The following is a 15,111-nucleotide window of genomic DNA, read 5'->3' on the forward strand; positions in this document are numbered from 1 at the left end:
CACCCCAAAATGCACTGTGTTTAATGAATTCTACCTTCCCAATGATGCTCAGGTGTCTGACCTGTTCCCATTACTATTACTCACTACTCCAGTTTTCCTGGACTTCATGTTTTCTGCTGGATAACTGACAGAAACAGTAAAAAATGTCAGTCCAAGTGATGAAATAATTTACACTGAACTACAATTACTGTTCTGTCCTGGAGCAGTTGTTAATTATAGAGTTTTTAAAAACTTCTAATAAAAAGTATTATTAAAAATTTGGTTTTATGTGTTATTTCTTTGCACTAGTCTGATGCATTAATTCACTCCTCTAAAAATGTGAGGATTCAGGGCCAGTCTTCCAACTTTATCCACATTATCTGACGTATGTTTAGAAAGAAAAATGTTGGTTCAGTCTGTGCTTTCATTTGATTATTTACTAGGCCTGGTATGAACTGCACTCATGCTCAGCTGACCACATGGGAACACCATCCCTACTGTCTGCCAACAATGGAAAACATCCCCTCCATTCATGTGCCCCATATAAGACTGTAAGAAGGGAAAGCAGTATGGTGTGTATCTCCATGGTGGTGTAGGAATGCACTAGGCGGACTTTTCACTGTGAAATCCTTGGTTATTTGGAATATTGCCAGTCGAATAATGGCAGATTTGCACAAAAAGCAGGCACTGGATGTGATGGAAATAAATGCCCACAGTGTGTTTCTCCGGGCACACACCTTCTGGATGCTCCCACTGAAGGGTCTGAGGATCCCAGAGTTCTTCTTCACGTCATCATAATTAGGGACTCCACCAATAAATATTTCAGAGCTGCATTTTATCTGTGTGAAAGCCCCCTGAAAGAAACATAAAGTAACATTTTATTAGAGTAGCAGGAACCATGTTTGTATCTTCAGATTAGCCTACATGATTTGTGATAGCCCTACATTAGATGTTATAGCTCATTTCAATGTCTCTTCTTTGTACAATCACGAAAGCCATTGTAGGATACTCTTGATGGATTCCAGTCAGAAGCAGCTGAAAAATCTAAAGTGTTTCAAAATGGCAACACTGAAGGAAGAAAGAAATAAAACTAACTCATCATGTTTTCTGACTTCACATCTAGCTTTATTTGCAAAGACTTGATGTACACTGATGTAAATTTATTACCAGAATTAGTTTCCTAAAGCTAAAGTCAGTGCAAAGTTCATGCAAAAAAGACTCACTCAGTATTTCCAGCATTTAAGAGATAACCTACTGTAATTTTGGGACTAAATGAAAGAATCATTGAATTTGCACAAATTACCAGAAGCAGTTGCTCAGAATACCTGATGGGAATATTCAGGGTCCTGGAGTAAACTGAAAGACATTTAACAGCTAAAGACAGAACAACTGCAATTCCAGTCCTGCAGAAGCTTCTGTGCTTTCATGGCTGGCAGCTCCCAGCCACCCTCGTCCTCAAGCACTGCACTGCAGCACTTAAGAGAAAAAAAAATGGGAGTGTTCACCTTAACCCATCTATCAAAAGAAGTCTTGAGTGCTCCAGTCAAATGTTTCTCACTCAATTTCTTTCCTGACAGACAACCGGAATTTCAATTTATTTAAATTTTGAAAGAAAAGTCAAAGCTTTGATAAAGTTTCCCAATTTGCCAAAAAGCCTGCTATGGGATTTTTCTGCTATGGGATTTTTCTGCTATGGTATCTGGAGTCTGGTTTTCTGCCTGCACTCCCCACTAGGTAAAAGACATTCTCTAAGCAGGTCTAGCCTTGGCTTTTATCAAGGTAGAAAATGTACCTTTGTGGATGCATTTGACTGCTTAGAGTGAATATCCTGCTTGCTACAAGCACAATTTCACTTTATCATAAACTTGACTCACTATGATCACTTGGTGAGTGAAGAACAAAAAGCCATCAACTCTGTCATCAACTCTGATTGATGCATATTACTTTTGCAAGAAGACAAACCTCTTTTCAGTGCTACCTTTCCAGGACAATATTCAGAAATAGGCAAAAAAGACTGGGCACATACTTTTCAGCATGATACTTCTCCAAATTACACCTCTGCAATAGCACACATGTTGCTCATCACCACAAGTACCAACAAAAAAACCTCAGGAAGATATACAAGCCAGACTCAAAAACATGAGCCTAGTTACATGTCAGGAGCAGGTACAGTAAGATTCCAGTGGGATCTTTGCCATCATGGGTATCCTTGTCCTCAGAGGGAAGACCTTATACACAAATTCCCAACTCTGGGCTTAAGAAATGGCCCTAATGTGTATGCTGTTTTAAGCTAGTAAGAGCTTTGAGAGCAGGCTGTGCAGTCCATGCAATCACTTCACAGTCCAACAGCTGCATTCTAGACAAGCCTGCCACAAGCTCACCTCTGCCATCCCTTCCACTGGCTTCTGTTTGTCCACCTGCAGGATCCCATTCTTTGCCGTGCGAGACACGCGCAGCTCGTGCCACTGGCCCAGACTGACAGGTTCTTCACTCCTGTTTCAGAGAAAGGAAATATTTTACAGCATGTAACACTGTGTGTGCCTTTCTGATCAGCTGTAATGCTAAAGAAGTCAAGTCCGCTGGGATGATTTTCTAAATAAAAAATAAATATCAGCCACTGTGATTCTTCCCTTATAAGGCAGTAACAATCTCCTGAGCCCCATCAGCAAAGGCCATATTTCTAGAGCAAATGGCAAACACTCTAGTTCTATTTATAAATGAAATACTATCACCAGCACACACTTCAGCTACCTCCATGATAGTTTTTCTGCTCAGTCATTTATAACACGTAAAAACAAGTTTTTGTCTCAGCTGCACATCCTCATTTTACAAAATTCCACTTAATGGTTGGTCTAGCCCCACATTCCTCAACCTCTTTTAAAACAGGACTACTCTGTGTTGGCTTATCAGCTCTATTTGTGCATCCTGTTACATTGACATCTACACACACACACACGTGCAGCCCGGATGCTGTACATAAAAGGGAAGTAATTAAAAAATTATCCTAACGATGTGATGAGATCTTGGCTAGGAACAATAAACCTCAGTTGTGCAAAGTATTCACCAGTCTCAAAGGAAGCATTTTTAAACAGTTCTTACAATCTTTACTGGCACAGAACTAATATGAATAGCAGCCTGTATGAAGGGCAAAACCACATTCCCTTCCACAAGTTCTATAGATCTTTGTATCTTTTTTTCAAATGTCATTTTACTACACTGGTGAAAGCATTTTATGTCTAAATGAGATGTTGCAGCCTTTCCTCCAGGAGGACTGGAAACTTGTGTTGATTTACTGGCCAAGCCAGAAAAATCAGAACTGTGTTATCTAAGATCCCCAAGACTTCCTAGCTTCTGTGAATAAAACCAGAATTTCTGGGGATGAAATAATGTTTTGTATTTTCAGTTACATTTAAAAATAAAAAACCCCTCACATTTTCAAATTTAAAAGAAATAGAAAATATTGTAATATGAAATAGTGAGGCAAAAGTGATTCAGATGCTGATTTAAAAACTTACATAATTTTGAAAATGTGAAAATAATATTTCCTCTTTTTTTTTTTTTTTTCCTTAACAAGCAACTCCAGTATTGAAACCTTTCTGTCATGCCTTTTTCCATCCTTCAAATTTTCTTAAAGCTCATTTTTATCTATTTTGATGATGCTGGCAATATTGCTTGATGCTTCTGAATGACACTTGGTTCAGAAAACCTCCATTAAAAATATCATCAACAATGCCAGTCACTTGTCCTCTTTCTTCCAGCACCATTTAGGGTTTAACTCTCTTGTGTAAATCAATAGCTAAGGAAATCCAATCACTTGCAGAAATCTATGTATAAATATAAAGGAACCAGAGATGTTTGGCTAGTAAGTGGCAATACAAACATTATCTCTTCTGCTGCTTAGGTCATCATCAAGCTAACCCTCCTGCTTTGCTAGATTTAACTACAATCAGGGATGATTAAGCCTTGCAGAGTCATCACTTCAGAGCTGCAAGCTCTTTCTTGGGATCACAAGCTTTTTGAAACCAGCACAAGTTTGTTAACATCTTCTGGAGTTTGAGCACTCCTGGCTCTTCATGTGCTGTGGGGTTACTTTTTCCTCATGCAAACCAAAGCTTAAAAAATATACCAGAGCATGAAGATTTCGATCCTGTGAATGTTTGGCTGAAGGAAATCCCAGGGAAATCCCAACAAGTTCTCCTCTGAGACACTTCAGTGCTCAGGTTCTGCATCTGATCACCCACTCAGCATCCCCTCTCCCTGTGGAGCCCCTAGAGCACACTATGCTGCTTCCATCCTGGGATACATCACAAAATCACAACCTTCACCAGCGTCAGCTCTCCTACTGCTGCTGCTGACATACACAAATAAGCTTGCTTCATCCTAATTATGAAGTTATTATGGCTGTGTTCTGATTGTATTATAATATCTAGCAGCCTGGTGGTCCTATGGCAGAGGTATCAGGATGACCAGAGCTATACCACTGTTAAAGACAAAGGGTAGGCATGAAGTAGCATGATTAAGACAGACATTTAAGTGGACATTGACCAGGCAGGCACAAAAAACAGTGAATCTGTGTGTCTTATTTAATCACTGGCAGAGCTGATGACAGGGTGGAAGTTGCACATTTTATCTAGAAAGAAGATCTAACAGGACAGCCTTATGATTTTCAGTGAATCCTGATGGTCTCCATTACCCAGCTATCTCACCACACTCTTTTCCTCCATCCTACAGCTCAGGCAGTAGCTGGCATCCAGCTTGCTCTTCTGCTTTCCAACAGGAAGGGGGAGTCTCTACTCCCAGGCATATGCTCGTGGCTCTCTCTACAATTTATAACCCTACATATCAGTTAAACTTTAGTACAGGTGAAGTGCTACAATATTCTTGAAAAAAAAAAAACTTTTACTTTAATATTTCATGGTTACCAGTAACAGGAATTAGAGGGCTGCAATCAGTAAAGATTGAAGGCTTTTGTAGGAAGGGCTATTCTGAGTTGGAGAAAAGGTCTCCAAAATTAGCTATTTCTGCCACTTTTCAACAAGAGAATAGAATAGGGCAAGTATGAAGTGATTCTTCCCTTGACATATCCTCCCAGCTTCTGGCAAATTGTCATTTAGCAATTTCCTGAGTCAGAGGCTGCATCCGTACAATTGTGTTTGATCTCCCTCAATGGAGCTTTCTTCAAATTAGTCCAATTTTTTCGACCTATTTATAGTTCTGGCATCTGTAACTTGCTGTGACAATTAGTTTCCACAACTTATTTATGTACTCCTCTGAAAAAAAACCAAAAACCAAACCCAAAGAAAAAAGTATTTTTTTTCTTTGGTTCCTCTTTTTTTTTTTTTGCATATTGAAAAAATACAGAATACTCATTAATCTCCATGTCATTCATTATTTAAAAACCTCTATCATACTTCCACCAAACTCTTCCAGGCTGTAAGGTCCTGCTGTGGAAAAGCTTTGTGGAAGATGTTGAATTCCCTCTCCTGGATGTCAGAACTACTCTTCCTTTTTAATTTTGCTAATTTCTTTTGAAATTATGTGACCAGAATAGCAGCAAGTTTTCAAGACAGGGTGCATTGTGGGCTTCAGCAGAGGCATTCTTCCTTATTCCATTCCTAACAATTCTCTGCACTGTACTAAGGTTTCTGTATTTGTCTCTAAGCAGTTTGCTGTTGCTCCCACAGAACTATCCATTATGACTCCAGGATCTGTCTCTGTCTGAGAACAGTTTTTCCACAGCTGTGCATTGTTAGGCATTATTTTGCATTTTCTCCCTTGAAATTTCGTATCTTATTTTGTCTGCAAAACTGAATGAGTTTGTTTGCTTGAGTCCTCATTCAGTGTAAAATTGGTACACTTTCCCCAATCACAGTATAGTCAAAATTCCTGATGCCCATCCACAGCAATCATTGGTATGCAAGACTTGCAGACAGTGTATACATTTTGCATAAGCTTTATATAGAACATTTCTAAATATCAGGTCAGCCTGGTCAAACTGGCAGCCTGCTGGGTCACATCCAAGATAGTGAGTGCCTCTGTTCAGCCCAGTGCCTTTTCAGAAAGTCCAGGAACAGTTGCCCAGTGACTGGACATTCACAGGGAAAAGAAAGCAGTGTTTTTGAGGAATTTTGTTGCTTCTATCCTCCTAGACATTAATTTTAGGATGCAAGAAGTCCCTTGAAGAAGGTCTGTTTGGGAACCTTGGTTAAACCACATATTTATAGTTTAGGCAGCTTAGGTTGTATAAATTGGATACTAGCCTCAGGTCACTCAAAACACAGCACTATGAGGAAGTGGAGGGACCTGGAGGTGTACCTTCTTGTGCCACCTCCAGCCTGGCACTCCTGCTTGGAACTGGAAACCAGAAAGCAGGATGCTCACATAAGTGCCAGTATTGTGAAATCCTGTGGCTACAAAGTACATGCATAAAATATTTAGAGATCCCCTAACTGGCTATGGTGCAGTGTCATGGGGGCAAGAAGGGAACTACTGCAATCCCATACAGACACAAACATAACACCTGCAGGAAGACAAAGCACAAAGCTTTGGAACATAAACTGATGTAGGAAGAAAATCCTGTCCCTTGACCACAATTTCAGTGCTTCTGTGCTTCCTTAGAAGCAGGCACTAGAGACTAGGGGCTTGCACACCTCATCATCAGCTGTGGCTCTTTCCAGCCCACCCCTCTCCTGGATCAGCACTGTGGCAGGTTGGGAGGGACACACAAGCAGCACCACTTACCTGATAACAGCTGTTCCTGAGCCACAGTCGAACCTGAACTCCACGTAGCCAGACACCATGTTAATGGAGAGGAAGTCCTTGCTGTCTGTGTCATAGCTGTACAAAAGGACACCAGTCTCTAAATCTGGACGAAATGTCAGCTCAAACTCCATGAAGGAAAGGTAATTCTGTGGTTCCAAGGGCCAGGGTGTGCTAGCAAATGATCTTAAGGATTCGTTGAACTGAGGTATGGCCAAGGTGAGTGCTGGAAATCCAGAAATCACAAGCAGGTCACTTGAGGCTCAAACATAAAGGACTGACTCTGTTCCTTGTGTTAAATATTTACGCTAATACTTAGCAAAACAACCTGGTTTTTTTCATCTAAATTAAAAAACAAAATAAATTAACCCAATACTACTTACTCCCTTCCTTTTCCAGGGAAAGCATTTGTACTGTAAGGCACTGTGTAACTTTTCTTTAGTGATTCATAATAGTCCCTTTCAAAGTGATAAGCATGCAGACAGTGGGTGGAGGCATGAAAAGTTCTACAGAGTAGAAAATAATGCCACATGCATTTTACTACTTGTATCTCTGATATTACTAGGAAATCGACATTGCATCCTTTACATTTCAAAATAAACAACTGACACTGGTTTTAGGAGAAAGGTGGGTATTTTTTTAAAATTAATGTGCAGCTGTGGGGTGGTACATTATTTTAACTTCTGAATAGGAACTTCAAGATGCTTAAGTAAAATTAGTTTAAATAAGCAGAGGTTTGAGAATCACAGATTGTGTAGCAACTGGATGTAGCTCCAAAGCAGTAAGGGAAGGGTTTCAGTATGCAGCTTTAAAAAGATGAAGTAACGAGTATTCTCTTCTGTCAGTGTTACAGTATGAGATCTCCTCCCATGTCTCTGACTGGAAAACCCATTGAACACTAAAGAAATAGAGGCATCCCAGCACCCACTCACCTTCCTCACAGTGACGACCTTTAAATCCAAGGGGGCAAAGGCAAATGTAAGAATCTGCTTTGCTTGCTGTACAGGTGCCACTGTTGATGCAGGCTGCCTCATCACAGATGCCACTGCTACACTCACCTAAACACAGGAGTCAGAACATCAATTTATCAGAGAAGTTTGTCATAGAAGATTTATTTGGCTGTTGATTGCTGCTACTAACCAACACAATTTGCTTTTCTGCCCAGATTCTTTCCCAGTTTGTCAAATGGTGTGTAATTTAGACTGGGGAACTTGATTATTAGGGTTTTTTCTTTTTAATATCAGACCAGAAAGAAACCTTATATAAGGCAAAAAGTAGCCCTTACAATCAAACAATATAGATATAACTTTCAATCATTTCCTGGATTACTTATTGTCTGCTCTTCTTCATATCTATTTTCTCCTAAGATACAAATTTCTCTAAATTGTTTACAAGCACCGTGCCTTGTTTAATTTCAATTATCTTAAGTGCTTTTTTGTTCACTGTAAATTCATGCCATGCTGACCATGGGAGGAGTTAATCACTATCAACTAATCTTATTAGCCAAAATGAGGTTGTCAGCTCTCTTGTCCACCTAAAAGGGATCCATATTATCAACATATGGGCTTTTTAAGAAGCATCTCTTCTATGCTGGCACATCAACTTAAATAATAAGAAGGTTATTTCTTCTTTTTGGATATTAGCTGAAATTGTTGTACAACAAATAAATTCTCATTTGCTTTTTAAAACTGGTTTCTGTAAAATCAGGCTATGCAATTGTCAAATGTAAATCTGATTGAAGTTCATGTAGAATTTATTTTCTCCTTTAGTTCTGATCAAATAACTCTCTGCTTGTCAGTGGTAACAAACTGATTACATACATTAAGAAAGACCAAGTAAGACTTTTGTGGTTACAATGGTAAGTACACCATCTGGAGGGGCTTAGTGTTTTATGGCAAACTAAGAATTACACATTTATTTTGAGGCACATCACCTCTGAGTTGACAAAGGTTCCATGAGGCAGCTCTGATAATAAACATTAGGGAACTGTTTTGCAACTTGAGGTGATTAAGAGAATTCTTGAAAAAGTATTGCAAGAAAGGGATATGCCCTTTTTGTTTTGTTTAAACACAGTACTCTGATTGCAAGTACTCTGATCACAGTGCTCTGATTCCAGAGAAGGTCCCTGTTTGTAAGCCACCAGCTTTACAGTTTGAATTCCCATCCCAAAGCCAAAAAGAAAACTGCAAACAAATATGCAGATATAAATGGCTGATGTGCTGGTCCATCCCAATCCCTCTGCTCTCCAGTGGAAAACAACCTTTTCTAACACTCTCAGGGCAGAAGCAGTAACAGCTCACAGGTCAGATGGTACAATTCCCTGCCAGACCAGATTATCTTGTGTTGCATACCTACAGACCTCCTACCAGGCCAAATTTTCATTGTTTGGGGGGAATCTGAGTACAGCAGCTGTGACATAGGACTCCAGGCTAACCTGAGGAGCACAGACAAAACGTGTGAGTCCCCCAGAGGGGAAATATGCACCTGCTGCATGGAAGGGGACAGTCACATCTGCCCCATGCCCAGCCACAGGATACTGCCAGTGTTCACTAAGCTTCTTTTCCCCTTCTGGTCTGCACTGTAATGGCCACAAGTGAACCAAGACAGGACAGGTATCTGTCCCTCAGAACCCTCATATACTCACCAATGATCATGACACTGACAGGATAGCAATAGCTCCATTTTATAAGCAAGGAAACAGAGCCAAAATATGTAAACAAGGATCTCCATGCATCAAGTGTGAAGACACAAACAGAAAACCAAGATAATCCCCATCTTTGCTGCTTGGTATTTAAGAACAGGTTCTCTCCCAATGTCCCAGTTACTTTTCACAGCCTTTGGGCCAGCACAAGTCACTGTGCTGAAGAGGCAAACCACAAGTGTGATGGCTGCAATGGCAGATGAAGAAGGAGAGAAGCTGCAGCAGGAGTGCCAGGTCCTGCCATGCCCTCCAAACCACAAGTGGTGCCTCCTCTGTTGGTCCCTCAGCTCAGGGTCCAGTGGGACCTCTGCTGTAGCCAGAAGAGAGCACAGAGGTAGATGGACCCCTCTCCTCCCTACCCTCAGTTCTGTGACCCTGATATACTATGCCTACAGAAAAAAACTCCAAGGGACTGACTGGCAAAAGTAATTCCTAAACCCTAGAGGAGTTTACTTGCAATTTTTAAAAGTTATACTTACATGACCTATTCTGGTACAGTTTAACATAAATGTGTGCAGTCACACAAGGACAGTAAGGCTTTATCAGCCAGTTTCGAGTCACACATGGCAGAGCACAGAATTTATTTTCATTGATGTTGATTGTTAATGCAGTAGTATGTGGAGCATTCATGGATGGGAATGAAGCTAGCTGCATCCCAAAAGGCAAGAGAGATTAAGGCTAGACAAGTACAGCAGAGCTTTCATCTGTCTAAATTTCATAGATACTCAGTCTATCGTGAAATTACGCTCTGCTTCCAAAATCTTACTCTTTTCAGCAACTGTTTCTTGGGCCAGTCTGTTTTACCCCTATATTGCACAGAAGTTTGGCCATGTTATGTACAGAATACAGAGCAATTGTTAAGCAGTTTCTCATAAGTGATTTCCTTCTTGGGATGTCAAATGCACAGCTACAGAAGAGAAGAAAGATGACTTTGTGGCTGAAGGATGGGAGGGAGAGGTCAGTGGTATGGAATCTATTTCTTGCTGGTACCACTTGCCTTCTGTCTTGGATTTATTCTTACACTGTTTTGTGTAAGATCATTAAAGCAAGGATTTTTGTTGCCCCGCCTTTTTTCAAGTGGCCATTAAATGGATGAAATGGATTAATAAATAAGAGGGGACTAGTTAATTAGCTTCCCTACTTCTCCATCATTTACTCTGTGAAGGGAAAATAATATTATAATAGCACTTCATAAAACTGCTGGAAGTATTTATTCCAAGCTATTTTTAAATCATAGCCTGACTCTGGATAGCAAAACAAAGGATGGTACACAGGAAAGCCTATATGCTTTAGCAGTGGCTGGGTGTAACACAGAAAACCCTCTGTAACATCCACAGGACTGCTGTGGCTCTGAGAGATCCATGCATTACTTACAGTGCAATCATGTCTTTAGGCAAAATGCATTTTGTTGGGCTGGTATTGTTTCAAATGCTAGGTCAGCATACACACTATTGATTTCTGATGACATGACTGTGTCAGCCAGGGGCATGAAGAGATGCTGGCAGAAATACTGGCGCAGTTGTAACGCTATCTACAACACAGATCCTACTGTTCACTCATGAAAATGGGTTTGCTATTTATTGTGCACAGTAAGTGCGTCCACAAAGGGCTTGCTTGCACAGAGTGATGAACTGTCTCACTACAGACCCAGCAAAAGCAATGCACACAGAAACAGAGGAAAAACAGGCCAAAAACAGAGACCACGCCGTCCTCCTCCCAAACCTGGAGCTTGGCTCCATTTGCTCCAGCAGGGCTAGTGGCAAGGACCCCACAGCAAGCTCACCCACGTCGGCGCCGCTGAGCGCCCTGCCGAGCGGCCAGGGCCGCATGTCGACGCTCCTGCCGTTGATGCTCAGCGCCTGCACGCAGCCCTGGAAGCCGCGCTTGGTGCCGGCCGCCCGCACCAGCCAGTACACGCTGGGAGCGCCGCCCACGTACAAGGGAGTCTGGAACGTGATTTTGCTGTACTGGCCCTGCAGGGAGAGCAGAGCACCACGTGGAACAGACGTAACGCAGGAGAACTCATTAAGCCGCAGTGGCTTGCAATCAATTTTTTTCCTCCATGAGGAAACCGTGTCAGGGAATATGTAGGTTGTTCATTGGTAATTCCTTCCCGTTAGTCATTCCCCAAATCAGTCCACCATTTGAAATGAACCTTTTTCACCTGCATCCCGTCATGATAGCATGAACTGCCAAGAGCACAATAAATAAGAATGAAAATCACTGTATTGAGGAGAAAGTGTAGTCTGTCTTTTGCTGCAATTTCTTCCTTCCCCTTTGCCAAAAATTGTTTGTCTTCTAAACCAGAAGCCCTGAGGGACAGAGCAATGAGATATTGTCTTTTGGACAGAACCCAACAAGTGCTGAATAATAATGAAATCACAAAAAAAAAAAAAAAAAAAAAAAAAAAAAAAGGTAAAAAACAAAGAAAAGGCGAAAGCCAGTAAAATCACAACTTCAGCAGGGTTCTGCTCACTTTGCCATAGCTAAATATACTGCCCATCTCTTCAAAGAATCTACAGAAACATACATACACAAGTTTAGTAAAATTGCTATAGTGCACAGGAAAGAACAAAAAACATCAAAAACCAAGAGACCCTTTCTGGACCACTAACCCAAACTCCATGCTACTGTGGCCAAACGAGTCAAAATTCCTGCCATGAATTGATCAAAATCTGACTTTTACCTCCTACTCAACAGTTCTTTCAAAACCCCATGGACCTTTAGAAGAAAATATTCAAAACTCTCAGTTATTCAAGGCCAGTTTTTACCAGCTTGTGGTTTTGACAGCACAGACCTGTAGCCTAAAATACTTTAGGATTTTTCGTCCCTGCCCTGCCCCCATAGCTTTTATAACAATAAATTCTATCACCATAGCCTGTATTTTGCCAAGCTAAATAAGCTGGGGTTATTGAGTCTGCAGGTGTTCACTTGCACAGTACACTGCAGAAACTGTACATCTCTCCTGATTCACATCTGCCCTTTGCATGGCCTCATAGCATTGGTAACAGCAACACATGACACACTGAAATTCTTTCTTCTGTCATTTCCAGCTGATGAGAACTCAATGCACTGCAATTTTTTCTTTTCAGTGTCTGCACATGAAAGTGGAAAGTAATAAGATGTCTGAAACTGCTTTCTTTCAGGGATGGCATATTAATAGTGGCTATCAAAGGAAAGACATTTGAAGCAATTTGAAATTGCCTTTTCTTCCAGTGCCTTAATTTTGTTTTCTGGCCCAGCAACAGATGAGCAAGTTAAAGCATCTTCCTGTATTATATTTTATCTTGTCAGCCTTGAACTTGCTGGTGTTAACATAAGTCAAGGCAGAATGTCTATCTCCATTACTATGCTTAAATCTTTGTCCTCTGTATACAAATCTCATGTGAGTATATGCATATTATATATAAATATATACTCATATACACATATGCATCTAATTTTAATGTCTGAGGAAGCAGAGCAGCTCTCTGAGGCCTGAAAAAGAATGCAATCAAGGACAGCAGCTGTACAATCTAGTAAATTTCTTATAGCTGTATTTGAAACCAGCATAGGGTAGTGGAAAGGGGCCAGAGCAAACATTGAGCACAACAGGGAAACTGTGATGGGATCCAGTCCTGAGATATTTATCTCTGTGATTTCTATGTATTTATCTCTGTGATTTCTAGATTGCATTTTTGGAAGAGTAATCTGTACTCTGATCCTGGCTCATTAAATGTCCTAACACCAAAACTGCACCTTTTAAATATGATCAGGCTTCTGATGGCAAGAAAAGAAAAATCATCACAACCTTGAGAGACCCCCAAGAGCGAGCCACAGGGGCAGGATTACCTACCTGAGATTTTCCTGTCACTGGAGCATTGTTGTCCATCCTGAGCCAGCCATTCACCCCATCTCTGAACACGGTGACACTGTGCCAGTTCCCCAGCTTGATTTTGTTTTCACTCGTTATGACTCCAACTCCAGTGCCACAGTTGAACCTGGGACCATGAGACAGAGAGGGCAAGGTGATAATCTTACATTAACCAAACAATCAAAAGTTGGTTGTAGAACATTGAATTATTTATTCTATTTTTCAGAACAGAAACACAACTAAGGCACATCACTCACTTTGTTACTCCCCACTTTCAAAGGACTCACCCTCCCAAGTAAGGAGATCCTGGAAATACTCTTTCACTTGCTTCATATCTATCAGACTGCAAGAAAGACTGTTCATCTTCATTTAAAAAACCTAAACAAGGTATCATCTAAACTAGGCATATAAGATGAAGTTCCTGGCCCCTTACTGGCATTACATCCTTTGTTTTGCTACATTATCTGAAAGCCTTTTTCTGTGAACCAAAAACACTGACTCAATATACCATCAGCTTAGCAAATACAGTGGCTCACTGGCATTTCTGGTAACACAGCTAAGAGTCTCAGACAAATATCTTAAGGAAAACTGATCACTCTGCCTTTACACTGATGTCTGAATAAAAGAGCTCAACAGGGCACATGTTCACACACTAAAAAAAGATGAGAGAAAAGAAGTATTGAAGAACCCTTAAATGAAACTGTACTGTCCATTTGGTGCACTCTATGGGGCAGAAGTTAAAGACACTGGAGATACTAATCACATATAGCAGTCCTAGGAGGCAGCAATAGACCCTTCTCTTTACATCAGATCTAGGATGGAGATTTTACCTGAACTGGAGGTTACGTCGGATAATTGCCAATGACATAAAATCACCACGACCATGTTCATTTTCTCCACAGTAAAGCAGCAAACCATCTTCAGATTCAGCCTGCAATCATTGTGTCAATATGAAAAATCACAGTCTCACACTTACAGATAAAAGCAAGCAGCAGTGGAGGGCTTTTCTCCAGAAAAGGGTCATCATTTTTCAGAATTAATTTCTAACTTGCAGAATCAGAAATCATTTAATCAGTTTTGAATGCTGCATTTGAGCCTAGAAAATCACTACCTTAATGGTTAAACAATTTAAGACCATCTCTTAAAGCATGATATTATCAGACCTGAAAAAAAGCCTGGAAGTATTAAAGACTGTCAGATGTATGCCGTGCAAGACTGCTGAGTAAAAAGTCTAGCAAGAATGTCCTAGCAAGTCTGGTAAGTGTAGACACATCAGACTCCCTGCACATGAATACATACACCCTACTTCACATGTTCCATGAGACTGACACTCCTTCAGCCAAACAAGCTGTGCTGCCAGCATTTCTCCATATGCTCATAACAGCTGACACAGTGTTTTTTTGCAGCCATCCTGCATTTTAAAATGACAGGTTGCCAGAGGAGTGTAAGATCACCACTGAGGCAACTGATAGCTGCTGCTTTAGTAACAGTCTCCTTCCCAGGCTGTGAGCCTGGTGAGTCTGCTTTATCTGGGGGTGGTGATGCACCCAAGTGTTGCCCACCCTCCCAAGTGGCAGCCCTGCATGTTCTGTCCATAATGAATAGGCAGCACTAACACAAGCCAGCCTGGTATGTATTCCCACTTCATTTTAAGTAGTATGGTATCCTGAATGTATTAGTAGCCCATATCCCAAACTTCAGAGTGGGAAAATAATGTCCAGTTAAATCCTGCAGGGTGGGAAAGGAATGCTACATACAGGGCAGTACTTCTCTCAGAATGACAGGATCATAATCTTGTCCACAAAAATACTGCATACCA

General features: G+C 40.8%; 1 protein-coding gene across 2 annotated transcripts in view; it reads right to left on the minus strand.

The window, feature by feature from the left end:
* EGFLAM (EGF like, fibronectin type III and laminin G domains) overlaps positions 1-15,111 on the minus strand; it is a 68,124-nt gene that overhangs the window by 12,094 nt on the left and 40,919 nt on the right. For both annotated transcript variants that reach the window (XM_056514281.1, XM_056514280.1), the window contains exons 11-17: positions 14,123-14,223; positions 13,275-13,419; positions 11,223-11,412; positions 7,671-7,796; positions 6,721-6,964; positions 2,361-2,472; positions 717-833 (exon numbers count right to left, since the gene is read on the minus strand). In XM_056514281.1, the coding sequence (XP_056370256.1) occupies positions 717-833; positions 2,361-2,472; positions 6,721-6,964; positions 7,671-7,796; positions 11,223-11,412; positions 13,275-13,419; positions 14,123-14,223 (1,035 nt within the window). The remainder of the gene's footprint in view (positions 1-716; positions 834-2,360; positions 2,473-6,720; positions 6,965-7,670; positions 7,797-11,222; positions 11,413-13,274; positions 13,420-14,122; positions 14,224-15,111) is intronic.

The sequence above is a fragment of the Oenanthe melanoleuca genome, chromosome Z, assembly GCF_029582105.1.
Source record: "Oenanthe melanoleuca isolate GR-GAL-2019-014 chromosome Z, OMel1.0, whole genome shotgun sequence".
Taxonomy (NCBI): Eukaryota; Metazoa; Chordata; class Aves; order Passeriformes; family Muscicapidae; genus Oenanthe; species Oenanthe melanoleuca.